At 32.6% G+C, this 19,733-nt stretch overlaps 2 protein-coding genes across 4 annotated transcripts in view; one reads left to right on the top strand and one right to left on the bottom strand.

Annotated features, from left to right (window-relative positions):
* The window catches only part of LOC123711249 (alpha-N-acetylgalactosaminidase), a 44,553-nt gene extending 31,347 nt beyond the window's left edge, over nt 1-13,206 (top strand). Inside the window, exons 4-10 of one of the 3 annotated variants that reach the window (XM_045663746.1) lie at nt 3,032-3,125; nt 6,266-6,441; nt 9,385-9,546; nt 10,107-10,304; nt 10,969-11,133; nt 11,719-11,794; nt 12,163-13,206. In XM_045663746.1, coding sequence (XP_045519702.1) covers nt 3,032-3,125; nt 6,266-6,441; nt 9,385-9,546; nt 10,107-10,304; nt 10,969-11,133; nt 11,719-11,794; nt 12,163-12,269 — 978 coding nt within the window. In that variant the 3' untranslated portion in view covers nt 12,270-13,206. Of the gene's footprint in view, nt 1-3,031; nt 3,126-6,265; nt 6,442-9,384; nt 9,547-10,106; nt 10,305-10,968; nt 11,134-11,718; nt 11,867-12,162 lie in introns of all 3 variants that reach the window. The other 2 variants (XM_045663762.1, XM_045663755.1) reach the window with 2 other exon arrangements.
* Nucleotides 13,207-15,951: 2,745 nt separating this feature from the next.
* Nucleotides 15,952-17,061, bottom strand: LOC123720769 (putative protein TPRXL). Its single transcript, XM_045677531.1, has one exon. It carries the CDS (start codon nt 17,059-17,061, stop codon nt 15,952-15,954), a length of 1,110 nt encoding a protein of 369 aa, XP_045533487.1.
* Nucleotides 17,062-19,733: the final 2,672 nt, after the last annotated feature.

Here is a 19,733-nt window from a genome sequence, read left to right on the forward strand (position 1 = left end):
CGTATTGATTTGAAGTTCGATTGGCAGCTAGTATTGCAGAACCTGAAAAAATGTTTTAGGTTTCCGTGCAATCATAATTTTATTGGCGTACATCTTCATTTTGTGGAACCAGCTGACAAACTAGATTTTTATGAATCGATACAACTTACAGGTCTTCAAATTCACAAGCCTAATCCTTTGCTGCATAATCGTATGATTGTCAAACTCTGTACTGGGGACTAGTCTGAAGTACGTTCTTACTGGCATTGGTTGTTAAAGGATGGGAGTGTTCTTAAGTATTTATTCAAGACCGTTATTTATGTGTCAGTAATATAAACGAGACGGTAGAGGAAGTCATTACAAGTTGCCACAGTGGCACATTTCGAAACGATTTGATCCAACCACAGTTTATGCCATATTCAGTAACTCATATTATTAAGTGAATACATGAATTAAATATATTCTTGGAAGTGATTAAATGATTGCTGATGAAGACAACTGGAAATAAACTCTCATGTATATGAGAACGGGCCACTGTCTCCTTAATAAACTTCTCTTTTTCTTTCTCACACAAAGTCACACACGTAGTCCTGGAATGTGTGGCTGTGGTTTCTATATATATATGACAAAAATAAGGTGAAATTTTTAAGACATTTAAAGTTTGTTAAAATACACAAACTTCTCTGTATTCTATTTTATTCAATGGATAAGTTAAAATCACGCAACACGTTTACGACAAGGAAAAAAATTTTTAATTGTGATTTTCTGATGTCTCTAACGAGTATTACGACGTATGAATCTGTTTTACAAATATATGCCTATAAAGGACTGTGTTGGATTACTGTCCGGATTCACGCTACATTGCAAACACTTTCCCACGCAGTAGGCTTCTGCAATAAAATCACGACTTGATGCTTCTATAAAACAGTAAACCATGTACCTAGAACTGTGTCGAAATTAATGTAACTACGAGGATTGTGACACCTAACTACTTGTTGTTTTTTTAAATTGGTTCATTCTGTTCTACATTTAAAAGCGAATTGTAACGATGTATTTATGAGTAGCAAAATAAATCAAACTATGACGTCGTTCATACGAAACTTTAGATTGTAATAATGATTAAAATCTACTTCGTTCATAAAGTTAAAGTAAAGGGTCTGAAAATATTTTCTCAATCGATGTTTATTTATTTTGATAAGGCAACAATATAGTGTCACTTTAGTTTATTAATGTTTTTTATTCGGTCATTTATGTTGATCTGATGTCCTTATACATACCTTATATCCGTTAATCTTTTAGACTTACTTTTAATATTGAAACATTACGATGTTCCCGAGTACTAAAACTATTTTATTGATTTTAACCATATTCAGCTTAAAATGTCTCTATTATGACAAAATATTTATTTATTATTATACATCAGAACAATTTCTACGTATATTAACAAACCAAATATTATAGAATTAACCTTATAAATTGACATTAACTACTGACGTAATTACTATATTAAGCTGTTATGCAGCTTAACCTTAATCTTAGTCAAGACAAAGGAAATAACTATTTATTAAAAGTAACTCATATACATTGTTAAGAGAGATTGTAAGTGTTAAGATTTTTAGTGACCCTTAAAAACTTTGGAGTTTACATGTAATGTCTCTCGATTTAACTACGAACTCCGTAAAGCGTCGAAATCAATCGGTTTTAGTTGGTTCCATACACTCAAACCCACTCTCAATAACTACAAAAATTTAGTAATAAAGTACTTTTTAAGTTGCTTGCTCTTTTGTCGCTCTATTATCCTAGCCCGCAAGAAAACTCGACTGTCGGGATCATGCTTACGAACTTTAATAAATAAGTTCTTCTGTTTACAAATTGGGACTACTTTCACGAGTACACTGTTGTTGACCATGACTAATAAGTAGGAGTCATGGCTTATCTATACGTTTTCTTCTCTCCATTTACCGACTCTATAATGCAATAAATGCATATTCCCTTCAGTGTCGTTATATATAATTTACACTGTATTTAATACTGTTCTCAGAGCGCCAAGCAATGGTGTTTTAAAACAGGAATTTTCATAATTTGTCAGGAGTATTCCAAGTAACTTTTCTTGTAAAACATTAAATGAATGTTTATTAATAAAATTAACTTTGACATATTTTCAATATTTTAAAGTGCATATTCTCATCACAACGTTACATTATTGATGTCTTTTTGAGAAATATTTTAATTTTAGATAGATAAATAAATTACTTTAATAAAAAATGGGCTCAACTCAGTGTTAACTTGCGTATATGCTTACTTGCTGCAACACTGATTTTTAAAGCCCATACGTAGTGTAATAGCTCTATACACACAAAAAATGTTGTATAAACCAATGACTTACGAATTTTAGAATATTATAGGTCATATATGTAATATTATACGTCAGTTTTAAAATAACAATAAATAATAATAAACTTTCAAACGCGGTAAAACAATGATATTTTTATTAAGACCAACAAAAAATTGTCTATAATCTAACCTTCGAATTTCCGTATCACTGAGTAATAAAAAACAATCTCTAAGTGATATAGATTTTTTGCTTTATTGTTTTGTAATTTTGACAATGATAATCGATTATCTAACATTGAACAATTGTTATTCCATGGTTAATCCAATGAATAGTTATAAAAAATTCTGAATACAAAGCATTATTCGCCTTTTCACTTTTTATCTATTGACAACGGACGAAGAATTAATTTATGAGTTAACATTGATGGAAAGAAGAATACTAGTAGTTGGTTTACTTAAATGGAAATTTATTACATTATTTTGAATACACTACAGGAAATAGGTTAGCTAGGAGATGAGGATATTTTTGAGTAGTTCTATCTTCAAAGTAATTGTGTAAACGAAATATGTTATATGTATTATATCTTTGGCGACAATTTCTGTACTTCTATTATTATATGCCTCATGTATTTTAAAGCACAAATAAGAATTTAATTATGTATATATATCTATTTAGTGTTGTTTATAAACAGAATACAAGATTCTTTTTTAATTTCAGGTACACAGCAAAGGACTGAAGTTTGGTATCTATGAAGATTATGGTAACTTTACTTGTGCCGGATATCCGGGTGTCGTCGGCCATCTTGCTGGAGGTAATATTTAAAGACACATTACCTTAATGATAGTGCTACAAAGTTGTATTGTGTGATATGCTCGTCTATGTTTCAGCAGTACTGAGTATTTTTTCTTATAATATTGTTATGTGTTGAAACTCCTGCAGTTGTAGGTTACATTTTTGGCAACAATGGACTTTATGTCTATGTGAGCTGTTTTGTTAACAATTGCTGCGTACGGTGAAGGAAACATCGTGAGGAAACCGGTATGCCTTATACTCAAAGAAAGGGAACCGTCTGTAAGGCACAGAGGCTAATCAATTCCTTGCTTATCAACAAAAAAATATCACGAAACAGATAGAGAAATGCAACTGTTTTTTAAGATAAAATCCACATTAATAATTAGTAAGCGTCGATATTTCGCGTCCTTTAAATCAAGCTTAATTGACGGTAATTTTATTGGTAAAGCTATTGTTTGGTCCACACACGCAGTTCAGCAATAGCAAACACTTTATTGGACCAATCATGAAATATACATATTGCCCTTTGGAGCAAAAAAGTAATTGTTTATTTACATATTTCGTAAGTTTATTTACGACTATTATAATAACATTACAAAATGCCAATCCCCTGTCATGAACCCAGTCTTACCTCAATCTTATAATGTAATTTACATTTAATCTTCGATACTGTACACTTGTACCGCATACATATGCATTACGAGTTTACACACGCGACTTCGGCAAGAATTTTACTAGATAGACATAGTCTTTGCTTATTGTCGCCCTTAGTGGTAATTTTAATAGGCACCAAAGTAACTGTTATGATAAAAATACATCCAGTAGCAAACATGGTCCTGACTTTAGTTCACGTATGAAGACGCCTTTTCTACCTCTAAGTACTAAGAGCTTAACCATAGGATCACGGTGTGATTCTAAAAAAACTGAGCACTGAAACCCCACTAATACGCTAAAAAAATATTAATGGAAGGCATCATTTGTTCTATCTCGTGCCTCTTTACAGAATAGAAGACTTCAACAAACAAGTTAAATGAAATAAAAACAATTTTGTTTGTCATAAGAAGTTTTAAAAATTGAACTTTTTCTTACTGCAATGGCACTCTTGACTCTCCCATTTTTTTCATCAACTCAAGACAGCTTCAATGTAGTTTTGTTTGGATTTCCATGATTTTTGCTCTTGGATACTTATATTTTAATATAATATAGTAAAAAAATCGCCATACCATCCTCATTCTTCCCTTTAGTTTGCGGAAATTAATAAATATGTGTTTGTTGTTTCTTTAGGAACTTTAGTTTAGTTAGGAAGTTGCATATTGATCAATAGATGCTAATGAGTTGATGACGATCACTTAAACTAGCAATTATATAAACGCGGTAATTAACCTATTAAAGGTTGCTACTAAATGTCACAAAATAGTAGTTGAAACAAAACTCTATTGGATTTTTAATTCCTATCGAGGAATAAAAACTCACGGGGCTAAACAGATAGACTCCATGTAAAAAATTAATCGGTCTTATTGTTTCGTTTTAATTAAAGCACTTATCTTATTCTTTTCATCATAGCGCTAACACAATATGACAGAAAGAGACGAAACAGAAATTTAATTAAAATATTCCAATAAGCTTATAGCAATGTACAATTGAGATGTTATATTTAGAATTTGATCTCCCATTACATCTGAATGTATGGGGCAGACATATCTGTGTCCTTATTTTTTTAAGGCAAGAAGATGTAATTCTTATTTCTGCAGCTGCCCGTGAATTCATGTACGTTAGCCGCTATTGTATGACAATTTTTTTTTAAACATATTACTATGTAGATCGATGGCTCTTCTTGTTCGATTCCCACCATAAAAATTCAGAGTTGAGAAGTATTCATAAATAAATATTGGTAAAATCAAGGCCGTCGCGTTCTAATTCTGATGTCTATCCTATGTTATACATTTCCTTGCTTTGTCTGAAGGTTATGTCAAGTAACTACTATGTTACTTTCAATAGCAACTATTTTTCAGACCACGTAAGTCTAAGTTTGCGTTACCACGCAATATGGATGTTGAAATTTATAACATACTTGAGTTCTAGTACGAGCTAAGACTCGTTTCTACAATCTAAATCCAATCTTACCTTTAGAGTAGACACTTAACGCGAACCATGACTCTCAAATGTCAAATTCCAATAACTTTTTGACATTCTGGACTGAGACTCGACTCTGAATTGTCACTAGGTACTTGAAGGTTATCGTTTTTTGTGAGGAAAATATAGCATAACTATTGAGATATTTAAATTGGTGTTGGTTACAGAGTACGGGGGCTGATTCCTGAGTTAACACCTTGACACAATTGGCAGGTGTAGTGAACGCATTAAAGTTACCAAATATGCAACGATATGTCGTATCATATTAGCGTATTAAATTACATTTATAGTCGCGAACTAGATTAGATTTTTTTTAGTCGATTTTGACAGACCACACAGAACGTATACCAGATACGTGTACACCAGATACACTATTTTTGGCGATTGATGTATTGCATATTTAGGGCTTATAAATTCTACTGGATTTTGTTTAGAATTATAGAACGAAATGACAGGGAACTACTTCAGAAATAAGATTTCAAAATAGTTTAAGATAGCCCTTATTTTGTTGTATGATACAAAATACTACCAAAATTGAAACAATGTACAGTTTGGCCTTCATTGTTTACGGCTACTTGTGTGCTGCAAGAAATGTTTGCAGTAAAATTTTATAAAATTCTTTCACGCACAAAACGTAGTGCGATTGTACATTAGATTAACAAAGCCACGGTTTATAATCAATAAAACCTACGATAATTAACATACAGATCCATAAAAACAAAAGAAATTATAAAAATGTCAGCCATACATATGATATTGAATTATATTTTCTGTATGTAGGTTTTAACATTCCCCCGTAAAAAAATATAAAAAATGCAAAAAGAGCGGAGTAAATTGGAAAAGGTTAACAGTGTAAATTTTTTTATAGTGTAAACTACTTGAAATGAAATTATCCGATTTTGGTTTGCTACTTGAAAATAAAAATTAAATGAAAATTGTCAGATCATTCAACGTCGCTTAATCGAATTTAGTTTTGTGTTTTTTAATATTAAATCTACATTAATAAAACTATTACTATATTTCTAGATGCGGCAACCTTCGCAGCATGGGGCGTAGACTACGTTAAGCTGGATGGATGCTACGCTCTCCCAGCTGATATGGACCACGGATACCCGGACTTTGGGAGGCAATTGAACGCAACTGGTAGACAAATGGTCTACTCGTGCAGTTGGCCAGTCTACCAGATATACGCCGGCTTACAGGTATAGAAAAAATTTATTTATTTTTTCAATGAGCGACGTCTTATCACATTAAATATGATGTTTTACACTTAAAGATATTACAATAATTCGGGAACTATCATTTATCCACATTTTTGTTAGTGAGAAACGCCTAATGCTAAATAAACTTAAAACATTATTTTACTAATTGTAAGGAGGTTAACACTTTATGAGTAAATTTTTAACTTCTACAGCGTATTAATCGTGAACTAAAGTTAGTATGAGGGATGTAAAACAAAAGACGAAAGAATTGCTCATTTGTGAATGGTCAAAACAGAGATTGAAGAATATTTTCGGGCAGGCGTTAATAATAAGCGTGTTATATCTTGCATCACTAATTACTTAGGCCATAAAACTGAAACAAAGAAAAAAAATTGTATTGCAAATAACATTTATTAATTTTACACTATTAATTTAATACATAAATGTAAAACAATTTAAAATATTAGGTCCTTACATATGAAATTCGCGTTTTGTATGGCAGGAATAAAATTCGAATATTTTTAAATAAAATATATTTAATTAATCAAAGTATGAACCATTGTTTTCTATGCACTTTTGCCATCTCATAGGTAGTTCATTGATCCCTTTACTAAAAAAACCAGTCGGACGGGAATCAATAAAATCTGTGAAGGCGATTTGGACTGCCCCATCAGAATTAAATTTTTTCCCTTGCAAGAAGTTGTCCAAATTTCGATAAAAATGGTAATCTGTTGGAGCAAGGTCCGGGGAGTACGGAGGATGTCTTAGACATTCCAATTGAAGCTCTTCTAATTTGGTAGCCGTCTGTTGTGCAGTGTGTGGTCTAGCGTTGGCGTGAAGTAGCAGTGGCGTGGAGCGATTGACCAGCCTAGGTTGTTTAGCCGCTAGCTTTTCCATCATGGTTTGCAATTGCTATTAATAGACATCAGCTGTAATAGTCTGGCCAGATTTGAGAAAACTGCAATGAATAATACCGGCACTAGTCCACCAAACGCTTACAAGTAACTTTTTTTGGGTTAATTTTCGCTTGGGGCAGGATTTGGCTGGCTGGCCAGGATCCAACCATTGCGCTGAGCGCTTCCGATTATCGTAAAGAATCCATTTTTCATCACAGGTAATAATTCGGTTTAAAATACCTTCATTATTGTGCCGGTTCAGTAATGTAACGCAGCAGTCGACGCGCGTTCGCCGGTTTGCTTCAGTCAATTCGTGAGGTACCCGCCTTTCAAGCTTTTTAATCTTCCCAATTTGCTTCAAGTGAATTAAAACAGTTTTATCACTAACACCGCAGCCTGCAGCTAACTCGGACGTGGTTTGCGATGGATCCGCTTCCACAATAGCCTTCAATACTTCATTATCAACTTGGGTCTCAGGCCGTACACGGGGCTTGTTCTGCAAGTCCAAATTTCCAGAACGAAAACGTTGGAACCAAAAACGAACTGTGTTTTCTTTTGCAACATGACCGCCATACACATCATTCACCCTTCGAGTCGTTTCCGCAGCACTAGTGCCACGGCGGAACTCGTACTCGTAAATAATGCGATACTTTAAGTTTTCCATTTTGTAAAATGAGTGACGCAAACAGAAAAAAACAAATGAATGACGGTCATCGAAACATAAATACATGAGTAAATAGATGTACAAATTTGAATTTGAAATTCCTAACCAAAGTGGAGGTATTTGAGGTCAAAGTGGCCAGTACGACAAAACACCAATTTCATATATAAGAACCTAATATATCAATTTTAAAAGTAAAATTTTTTGAACAAAAAAACAATTTTTACGATTATTATTACTATACAATTATTTAAGATACTATACCCATTTTGAAAGATGTTAGTTATTTCAATTATAAATATGAATCAAAGCAATATAGGACCCCATTAAATGTTAATATACATTAGAAAAATATTTTAATTAAATTTGATCTAGGAGTTAAAGATATTGAATCTCAAACAAACAATTCAACTACGATCAAATATGCTTTTTAAAAGGTAGGTCAGTTCTACGACTAGATAATTCTGAAAAAATACAATAGTTCTAATACCATTTTCTATAGTTAAAGCATCGGGAAGCTATATGATGACGATGGAAGTGGTTTTAAACCGCTTTTTGTCATTTGCAATTTACTTTGCAATCAAATAATTACTATACCTTTCGCGTCATACATAAGTACTTACATTGAAACCGACTTTAAACTTCCTTGAATTGTAAAACACATTTACAAGAATTGTACCACGAAACGATTACAAAGCGAAGTTTTATTTAATCCTTTTGAATGATTAGACATTGGCTGAGAGATCGGATTAACTAGTAAACGTTAATTTTATAAGAATTTATAAATTTTTGTAAACACTTCTATGAAAGAAAAATGTACTAATGTACCTTGTTAGTTTTACTATATTTTTATTTATTTAAATGGTCGTTGTTTCTCGTCCTTGCTGTAGTCTCTGGCAGAATGACCAGCGCTATGGAACAACTCTGCTCCTCAGCATAATGCTGAGCCAGGGCCAATTCCAACCACAGCACACACGCACTACACAATTAAACCTTTTTCTTGAAAACAATTGTAATCTCTCTATTATTATTCTTTTTTATTTATTTTTATTTTTGATTATTGTTATTTTATGTGTTTCTGCGTGTGTGTTTTGTTAGTAATAAATGTTATGTCTATGTCTTATTTAAATTGTAAGTGACTCATTCAGACAAATGATACGCTGTTATCGGTAAGAATAATTTTCGAACATTGTTTACCGGTCCACCTGTCACCTCAATAACTAGGTAGACTATTTTTACTGGTTCATTAAAACGTCACACTGGATGCTAACATAGGTCAGATATAGCTAGCTATATAGATTTTTATTGATGTCCCGTAGGCTGGTTTGCGTGTGTTATAAAAAAATGTATCTAGGAATTGCTTAACAATAAAGAAAAAAATTTCAGCCAAATTTCTCATCGATAATCGAGCACTGCAACTTGTGGAGGAACTTCGACGATATTCAAGACTCGTGGGCCTCCGTCGAGTCTATCATAGACTATTACGGAAACCATCAGGACGTGATCGTGCCGAATGCAGGTCCCGGACATTGGAACGACCCGGACATGGTAAGTGGCCTTTTTACTACATCTCTTGGGTTCTTCAGATCCAATCTGTTATCAGCGGTAGTTAAATATAATGGGCTACCTAACCTTATAAGATTATAGCTTCCGTGCGTTGCATTTGTTTGACACAAGTCTTTCGAAAACAAAATTTCAAACCTTTAATCGATAATTTACTTCCGAACCCATTTGAATTAGAGTTCTTCAAGAAAAGAGCGTACCAATTGTTAATAGGCCGGCAACGCAATCGCGAGTCCTCAATTAATTTAAGTTATTCCTGAGAAAATATATATTTTTTCGGTGAGATTTGGAAGTTTTCTATGTAGAATGCTCTTTTCTAGAACAATAATTTAACTTAAACCAAGTTTTAAGAACTGTCAAACATTTTTTTGTAGTTTGATATACTTGACAGTGCTCAAGACGAGATTGCTCGGTATATGCCTTTAAATATAGGCCTGTTGTGTATAATATGGTAGCTCCATGTAAAGTACGTGAAGTAATTTTTTATAGAAAGCACTCAAATTTACTGATTGAGATATCATCCTAACTGTATGGTATTTTTACAGCTGATCATAGGCAATTTTGGTCTATCGTACGAACAGAGTAAGACCCAGTTTGCGATTTGGGCTATACTTGCCGCGCCTCTACTGATGAGTGTTGACCTGAGGACCATTCGGCCGGAGTACAAGGCGATCCTGCAGAATCGAAAGATCATCGACGTAGACCAGGACCCACTGGGCATACAGGGCAGAAGGATATACAAGGTGAGCAATTATGATTTATATATGCAAATATAAACAAAATTTTGGAAATTTTTAGTTAGTCATCATTTTTAATGCTGTGTAGTTTTCACATATTTAAGCAGATTTTTTTAAAAAGAATTTGTATGAGGTACCTACTGCATTTCTTAACATTGTTTTTCGATGGCCAAGACGAGAAGAATAATAACTTCAACACTGTTAGATATAATCAATAGATTTCGCGCAATTAAGTCGCATTTAAACACAGAGATAGAGAGAGAGATATATAAGTATATTCTAGAGCAATGATTTCCAACCTTTTTTGTACCATCACCTTTGCCTTTCAAAAATTCTTATTCCCATGTAACATTCAAAATGTTTAATATTAAAAATTTAATTCTTCACTTAAAAAAACTAAATTATTGGGAGAAATCACTAGTAAATTATCAAAACATATAATGAAAAACGTCAAGTCTATTTTCGAATTGCCCACTGGTAACAGTCATATTCATTCCCCTCGTGGGGCGTTGGCCCTACGTTGGAAAACACTGATTTAAAGAGATATCAAACAGTGTCATAGATCTTAAATACATAATATATAAATACTATGTATGTATGTTTGTAATGTCAATGGTAATAGACTACCATTTTAAACATGTATAAGTTACTATAAAATATTATATTTCAGCATCGAGGCATCGAAATTTGGTCCAGACCTATCTTACCTATCCAAGGCCAGTACTATTCATATGCCGTGGCGTTTGTCAATAGACGAACAGATGGGACACCTTCAGATGTCGCTGTCACTTTGAGGGAGCTGGGACTTAACAACCCCTCAGGCTACAGAGTTGAGGTATGCAAGCCTTATTTTACCGGATTTGTGATCAGATGGATGATGTAGGCAGATCAGCATAGTTGTTAAGCTAGCAAATCTTTTGTTGTGCACCAATAGTTGTGAACTTGAAGACCCATAGATGTTTTTTTTATTGTGCAAAAGGTGGGTAGGCTCGCGAGTGCGATACCAACCTTTTAAGGGCTAGTAAGTTTTTTTTAAAGTCCTTTCTTGATCAACATAAATACTTTTATAGGCTGGTGGCAAAGTGCTTTAAAATATGTATTATGTTTCCAATGCAGAAAATAAATGTCCGGCTCCTATATGAAATTTGATTCTAATAAAGCTAATAAAAAATAAGTCTAATATACCCCATTCAAACATTATATTAAAATAATGTACATAATGCCCACATGATTTAACAATGCATGTTTAGATTTGATATTATGAAAGATTTGTTTTTATGACTATGAGTGGAACTAGAAAACATATTAAAATTGAAAGTTTATAGAACGATAACCATTTACTTATCTATGCCCACTGTCCCATATGGAAACAGAATACAAGAATAGTATTTGCAATGCTTGATACGTTTTTAATTTACAGGATCTTTACGAGGACGTAGATTACGGAGTGCTTTCACCTCAAACCAAGATCAAAGTGAAAGTGAACCCCTCAGGTAGAAAGTGTCGCTTTTCTTTATATTCAAGGGTGCGGTATTAATATCTATGTATGTTTGTTGGGATGTGGCCTTGTAAGTATAATCTAACAAAAAACTACGAGTATTATAGTTTAAAAGTCGTTTCAATTATACATGCAAGTTTTTGATGGTTTTATTTTCATGGTCTTTTTTTTTTGAGTACATCTCGTAATATGACTTTTAGAACTCATAGTAGATAACAGCATTTTTACGACATGTAAATAATAAAGAAGTTAATTAATAACTGAAATACATATTTTATATAAGCCTATTACACTATATATCGCTTTAATACCTTTCTTGAAGAAAATAATTCTAAAATCAATATTCATTTCCGTTTTTCTATACAGGTGTCGTAATACTCCGAGCGGACGCGCAGCCATCGTTTGCATACAACGCAATACCCACAAGAACGCCCTATTCACCCCTCAATGACGTATTTAGACTTTCCAAATGATTGTAAATTCCAGTGTAAATCGCCATAAATCGTAAAAGGACAGACCAAACCAACATTTTTCTTTCACCATCGGGACTTTTTCATCGTCGAATAATCAAAGTATTGTATGATATTTTTAATCCAGGAAGATGTTTTATTTCCCGATTCCAAAAAAGTTATAAGTAAGTAAGATATATATGATGGCTTAATTATCTGACTTTAATATCCCTGAAATATTATTTCTGATTAATAAAATACTTAAATATCAATTACTAGACCTTAAAGGCAATGTAATTTTGGTTTATCTTTTTACGATTACAATAGAATCGACTACATTTTATACAACGCCATCATTCGGCGTTGAACCCAGTTGAAATCTAAATCTACGAGTACAATATAGAAAATCTGCAATCTTGTTGACGCAGTGCGTGAAAGATCTCAGAAGTTGGCCGACCCTAAAACAGTCATTCGTATATTCATTTGCTTACGTTTTCACTATATGCGATTAAAAAATGAATTTCACCTAAATACTTTTAATTGAAGTGAAGGCGTAAATTTGAACTTTAGAAAAAATATCATTACGTAAATGTTACGTGATTCAAGATTTTAATTTAATTAATTCGTATAAGTGATACTATGTCATGCACATTACAATTTTGCTAATTGGTGTCCATTAAATTTTGCAATAAACATCATTAATTCGTCATTATTGGGTTGGTCGTAATGCAATTTTCTAATTCTTTGTTTTATGTCAAATCAAAAGTTATAATTCTAGGTTTCGATTGAATGTGTTGGTGTGATGTTACCAAGTGGTTCGCCTTGCCTAGCAAAAGATAATTTATGATAGTGTGATGGAAATAGATAATAATTATTGCCATTATGTTGTACTTAGAATTAAGGATGTACATTTACTTGTCTTAAATTTAAGATTTTTTAGAAATAAAATAATAATTCTCAATTTAATTTTTATTTGAAGTTCAAACTTACAAGGTTTATAAGGTCTCAGCAGGTAAATTGCCAAGGTTGCCCGGAGGGAAAGTTTTGTACCTTTCGTAGAAAAAGGCGTACAAAAGAGCCTTGCCAAGCTATCTGCCGAAAGCTACAAATAAAAAATTACAACAGTATTTTTTTTTAAATTAATTGGAGTTTTTGTCACTGTCTACTTCAGCTGCACTATCATTTGGCTTTAGAAATATAAACTCTTTGCTATCTTCATCCGCATCTATTTTCTCCTCTTTTGGTTTTAAAGTATCTTCTTTGTGATCATTGGCCAGTGCCTTAGTAACAGGTTTGTCTTCCTTACTATCCGGTTTAACAGATTTTGCTGCAATTTCTTGGCTCTTGGTATCCTTTACAAAACTTACAGGTCTAAAATTCACTCTTTTTCTTAATGTACTATGAATATCTTCTCTCTTATGTGGTTTAACTGTGACAGATCCAACAACTAACTGCCGTTGCTTCATTACTGGTCGTCTAGTTACCTTAATCGGTGGTTCGGTCATTCTTGCAACAGGTACAAACTTTCGCATTAACGACTTTTTCCCAACATACGTTTTGTACAGTGATATCAAAGGTTGAGGCTTGGTCTTCGCTGATAACTTTATTTTAATGTTTCTTGGTGGCATGAGTATTCTCTTCTCGCTTAGCGTGTCTGTTGGAGGTTCATTGCGATTTTGTTTCTGTACTTTTGCTGCTATACACATCACCAGAAGGGACGAAATTAATATCTGAAAAAACCATACATAGATAAAAGATGATACATATAGACACTTTAAAATAGGATATCCACTACTCACCAGAAGAAGCCTCATCCTGTAAGAGCAAGAGCACAATGACGAAGTGTTCAATATGAGTTTGTTTAAATACAATTTGGGTGCTCATTTGTTAATTTTAATAATAAAGCTTATCGTTTCTTGAGAATAGATTAACGACCATAACGTATTAGTTCCCGTTAAATTACTTGCTATGTTACTATTTTTTATATTTACGACACCTATTGTCTTTTAGATAATGCGCAAAACCCATTAAGTCCCTTGTGATGCCAATATGGTTAAAAAAGTTATATTCATAATTGTTGTATCCGTATGCCCTGGTGATTTAGCAGAACTTAAATAGAAATGTATCTAATGTTGGGAAGATTGTATATTTAAGTATGGATTAAACGTTCTATAGAAAAAGTATTAAGCCTTATTTTTTAGCATTACATAGTGAAAATAGAGAAGAAATGCATGTCTATGGTGACGAGAGTCACATCTTGTATGTGACTTATATGTCAAAAACGTATTGGCTTTGACATACGGAAGTTATTCATACGGGTAAGATATAGAATAGAGACTTAAACACATGTATATTTCTGAAATAATGTTGATCCCTATATCCTATCCTTGATATATAATAACTTCGGTAGGCTTGTGGAGCTATGGAAAATATGATATAGAAAATGGTTAGTTTGTTAAATTTTAAGCTGTAAGTAGTATGCAACCTACAAGGCAACAAACAAGCAACCTGAGGGTCCTGCATCCCGACGAAACAACTTTTGTTTCAAAAGGCGTAAAAGCTTTATAAAAAATATGAAATTATCTACAATTGAAAATGAATTTAACAGGAATTTTGGTAACAACACGCATTTAAGTAACGAGTTAAGCGATCCATTGAAATAGAATTTTATTATATTATAAAGTAAATTTGTTGTTAATAGTTTGCAATCAACACACATCATTTTTTTAAGTACTTACTCTATGAACGATTATTAGCGATTTTGTTTTTCTTTTCATATATATGATTTAGCCAAATACTTTCATTCCTTTTAGTATAGTATAGTATACAACCATCTTAATTATAAAAAAAAAGATTGCTCAAATATGAAAAAAAATCAGATACCATACCAACAAAAACAAAAAAAAATATTTTTGTATTTAAAGTTGTGTCGTATTGTGTCTCCGAACGAAGAAGACATAGTTCTGCACTATCACGATCAGCCTTCTCTACATGAGGACCAGAAACAATTATTTTTACCCAAGGCTTTTACTAACCTGACGCCTTCGATATTCGCTATCTCAACCATTGAGGCCGTACAAAATTAATAAACGCCTGACAATTATATCGAGCAACAGACTTATGACCAATAAGATTTTTAAAACACATTTAAAATCGGTACGAAATACTAGAAAACCTTTTATTTGCTTTTCATTTCTAACTAAAAATTCTTATTTGGAAAAATAAGATTATAAATATCTAATGGATTACATACAGTACTTACTATATTGTACCTAATTCATTGATACTCTACACAATATAAGCCAATATAAAATATCAATAAATTATATTAATATTTAAAAGTGAGATTATAATCGTGTATTATTTTAACGATAATTTAGAGTTCTTGGGAGAGAATAATAATGTGAGAAAATATATATTGGTGTTTCAAACGATCTAGCATCTTAAACTGATGCTGTTAAGTAGTACCTATTCTAACATAAGAATATTCTTACATAATTATCGTTGATATTTAGAGATGTTCTAAGAGTGTTTGCAAGCTAAATATTGGCAAATGTAGTCATATTTTCTGCAACATTGTGAATTTTTACTTTAAATAAAATAAATGTTTAAATTTTTTTCCTATTAAGTTTATTACATAGTAAACTAAGAATAATTGGCTAACTAAGCACCTGGGCACATGACAATAGTATCAGATACATTTTTGTTAGTGCTTAGGCATTGGTTTATCAAAGAAATATTCGTTTATACAGTAATAACAATTTTCGTTAATGATATTTTGAGGTGCCTTCGTTGTGGAAGTTTTAGAGTCGTTTTCTGTACTTTGTGTCGCCGCACTATCGGGTGCGACATCTTTTTCTTTTTCTAATACATCTATATCTTTATTTGGACCTTTCGTGGTAGAATCCTCTACTTTCTTGTCTGATGACTTAGCAGTAGTATTAGTGTCTTTAGTTGTAGTGGCATCGCTTGTAGCTTTTTCTGAAGACTTAGTAGTAGTTTTGGCATCACTTGAAGATTTATCAGCTGGCTGAACAGTTGAAGTACTATCATTCGAAGGTTTATCTGAAGACTTAGGTGTCGTTGTTGTGTCACTTGATGGCTTATCCGAGGCCGGTGTTGTAGCATCATTTAAAGATTTTTCTGAAGGCTTGGCAGTTGTAGTATTATCGTTAGCTGATTTATCTGACGGATTAGCAGTTGAACTGGCATCGCTTTTTGCTTTATCCGACGGTGCAGCGGATGTGGTAGAGTCACTTGATGGCTTCTCTGATGGATTAGTAGTAGCGGTGGCATTGTTTGATGATTTATCCAAAGGTTTGTCAGATGGGTTGGAGGTTGTTGTGGCATCATCTGATGGTTTATCTGAAGGTTTACCAGTGGTTGCATCATTCGATGGTTTGTCTGATGGTTTTGAAGTGGAAGTGGCATCACTAGCTGACTTATCCGACTTGGCAGCGGTGGTTGCATCACTTGACGATTTGTCCGATGGCTTAGCAGTGGTTGTGGTATCATTCGATGATTTTTCAGAAGACTTATCAATTGCGGCATCACTAGGTTTAGAAGATGCCTCAGTTGTGGAAGAATTAGAGTTGTTCGTATTGTCCTTCTTACTCTTCATAAAACTTAAAATATCCTTCACTTCCTTGACTATTGCATCAGGATCTGTTTTGAGTTCTTGAAGATTGATTGGTATAAGAATAACTTCATCTGTGCTATTTACGGGCGATTTCGTTTGATCTTGGGAGGGCTCAGAAGGCTTTTCAGGTACATTTTTGTCTTGTACTGGCAGGCCGTTAACGACACATATGGTCATTACTATAACAAAAATAACCTGAAAACATAAAAATGTGTTACTTAAAATTTTAGTTAACATTAAACTTAAATTTAAATTTATTATATTTTCAAGGTAAAGTTAAAACTTAAAGTCTTTAAATAAAGAACCCTTCCATACTCACTTTATAGATCTTCATGATTGCAGTGGCGAGTTGTTTTTGGGATTTTCAATCGACAAGTGAATATTTTGTTAAAACCGATGTTTAAATATGTTTCTTAAGTGATAACAATTACAGGGAAAGCAATTTAATGGCTTTTTAATGTTTATACGAACATTAGCAAAGTTTTGCTAATGGTAAATGTAAGTATGAATTACGCAACATGCGCAATGCATAGTTCTTGATTGAGTTGCAGTGCATAATTACTGATTATTATCAAATGTAAAAAAATCTGGCTAAAAGGAAGGTTTTCCTATATCTTAGGTATATTTAAGAAAAATAATAGAAGTCTGTACTGTATTTTTTCTATACAAGCTATCTGGTGCATTAGTTTTCAAGTTTATTCGTTATATAGACACAAAACACAAATCGTACCTATATATATTATGTATTTATAACTATATATATTCTATTAGGGCTATATATTAATTTAAAATAATAAGAGACAACAGCATCAACATGGACGCAAACTTGTGCAAAATACAAAAATATTATTTTGCCCGAATAAGTAAAGGTGGCAATATTTATAAGCTAATAAACTGAAATTTAACAAAAATAATCAAATAATTTATTATTTGAATACAAAAATAATCAACAATTAACATAAAACTCTTTCTCAATAATACAGTAACATATGCTATGCTTCCCAAGCCAAAAAATGGTTGTACCTTTACCTAAGGACCTCCGGGTTAATAATTAAGATAAAAATAAATCAAATAAACATAATATTAAATAGTCTAATGGGATGTCTTTTAGTCTATTAGTATGACTGATGTCAGATGAAAGTATAAGCATTTTGTATGCTCAGGGATTAGGTTTAAGTAATTCTATGGTTTCTAGAATATATTGTTACTTTTTAATATTTTCAATCTTTGTTACTAGCATCTAAAGTCTTCCCATATTAAATGGAATGTCACCTATGTTACTTGTACTAAAGTAGCAATATTTTATTTATTTATTCACACTTCGTTACCTTATACAAAAACATACATATAAAAAAGCAGGTTACATAAGTTATTAGGGAACGGACGGCCTAATCGCTATCAAGCGCTTTCTTCCAGGCAACCCTAGTATGGACCAATAAAAAAAGAAACACCTATAGAGGGTAAAGTACAAGGAGTGCAAAAAAAATAACAGAAACCTCAAAATAACATGTACAAATGTGTAAAATAATAATAATATGTAAATAACACCTTTAACTATGTAAAAGGTAATTGAAGAGCTAATTGAGTCATAATCAATACATATGTTGGAGCAATGGCGCTGGTATCAACTGCCATTTTCATTACATCAAAGTCAAATTGTACTACTCTCCTTCTTCGCTCCTCACCTCCACCTCTGTGTCATATATACGTACACAACATTAACAGGTAAATACAGTTATTACAAACCATCGAAAATTTGCAGGATCATCGTATTGTGTTCAGCTAGGTAATGTTGGTGCGCGTCGTAGATCGGGAAAGGAACAAAATACATAAGTTTTTCTGAGGATATGCGTCATAAGTCATCGTTTGGTCTTTGATTCGATCGATTCAATCGATTTCAATGGCTCTCTTCCTTTTCTTCGACAAAAACGCTGGGCATATTCGTGACGTTTTATCCGTAGAAAAATTACCCTTATATGCTTAAAGAAGTCTCACTTCAAAAATCTGCTTCCACATAATATTCCACAAGTAGACATATTGAATGACATTCAGTTTGACGGTCATTTGGAAGGTAAGGCTAAATTTGCCTTTAAGAAGTTTGGTGTGCTCAGTAAGGCGAGATGGTCATTTATATGTAATAAATGTCTGTATAAAGTGATATATGAGGTGTATATATTAGGAAGCTGCACTAGCTAACTAAATATTCGAGAGGGTGAGACCTATAAACCTAACAGACTTCGGACCCCTAAGCCCTACAGGTGTATATATATATAAGTACGAGGTGTCTGCACCAAGAGGAGGAGCTCGACGAGTAAGATCAGAGATTCAAGTCTAAGTAAAGAAGATTTATACAAAGCGAAAAATGAATAAGACATGGCAATATTCAAATCGGATTTATTATAATAAAACAACATCTTAAATACTATTCACGCATACATAATATGACTTTTATGAGCTTTCGGTCGCTTATCGCTAATACTTCGAATAGCCACGTGAGCCATGTCCGCAGTTGGTCAATATTCAAATGAACAGTACATACATAATTATTATTAATTTTATCATACAAATTTCCTGTTACCAATTAATCATATTTTTTACATAATTTTTAGTTATCTTATTAACAACAAATATATGTTATTTAATTTCTCTTCTGGATATCTATCTACCGACTATATAGTCGGTAATACCTTCATGAAAATCTTCTTCATAGCCGTTAAAAGGGATCAGTAATTGAGCATTTAACACATTAAGATCTCATTGTAAAAAATATAAATAAAAGATTATTTTTATCAGAACACTAAAACATTATACACCATTGTATACTCCCCTTTATACTCATCATAAAAATT

The sequence above is a fragment of the Pieris brassicae genome, chromosome 1 (genome assembly GCF_905147105.1).
Source record: "Pieris brassicae chromosome 1, ilPieBrab1.1, whole genome shotgun sequence".
NCBI lineage: Eukaryota > Metazoa > Arthropoda > Insecta > Lepidoptera > Pieridae > Pieris > Pieris brassicae.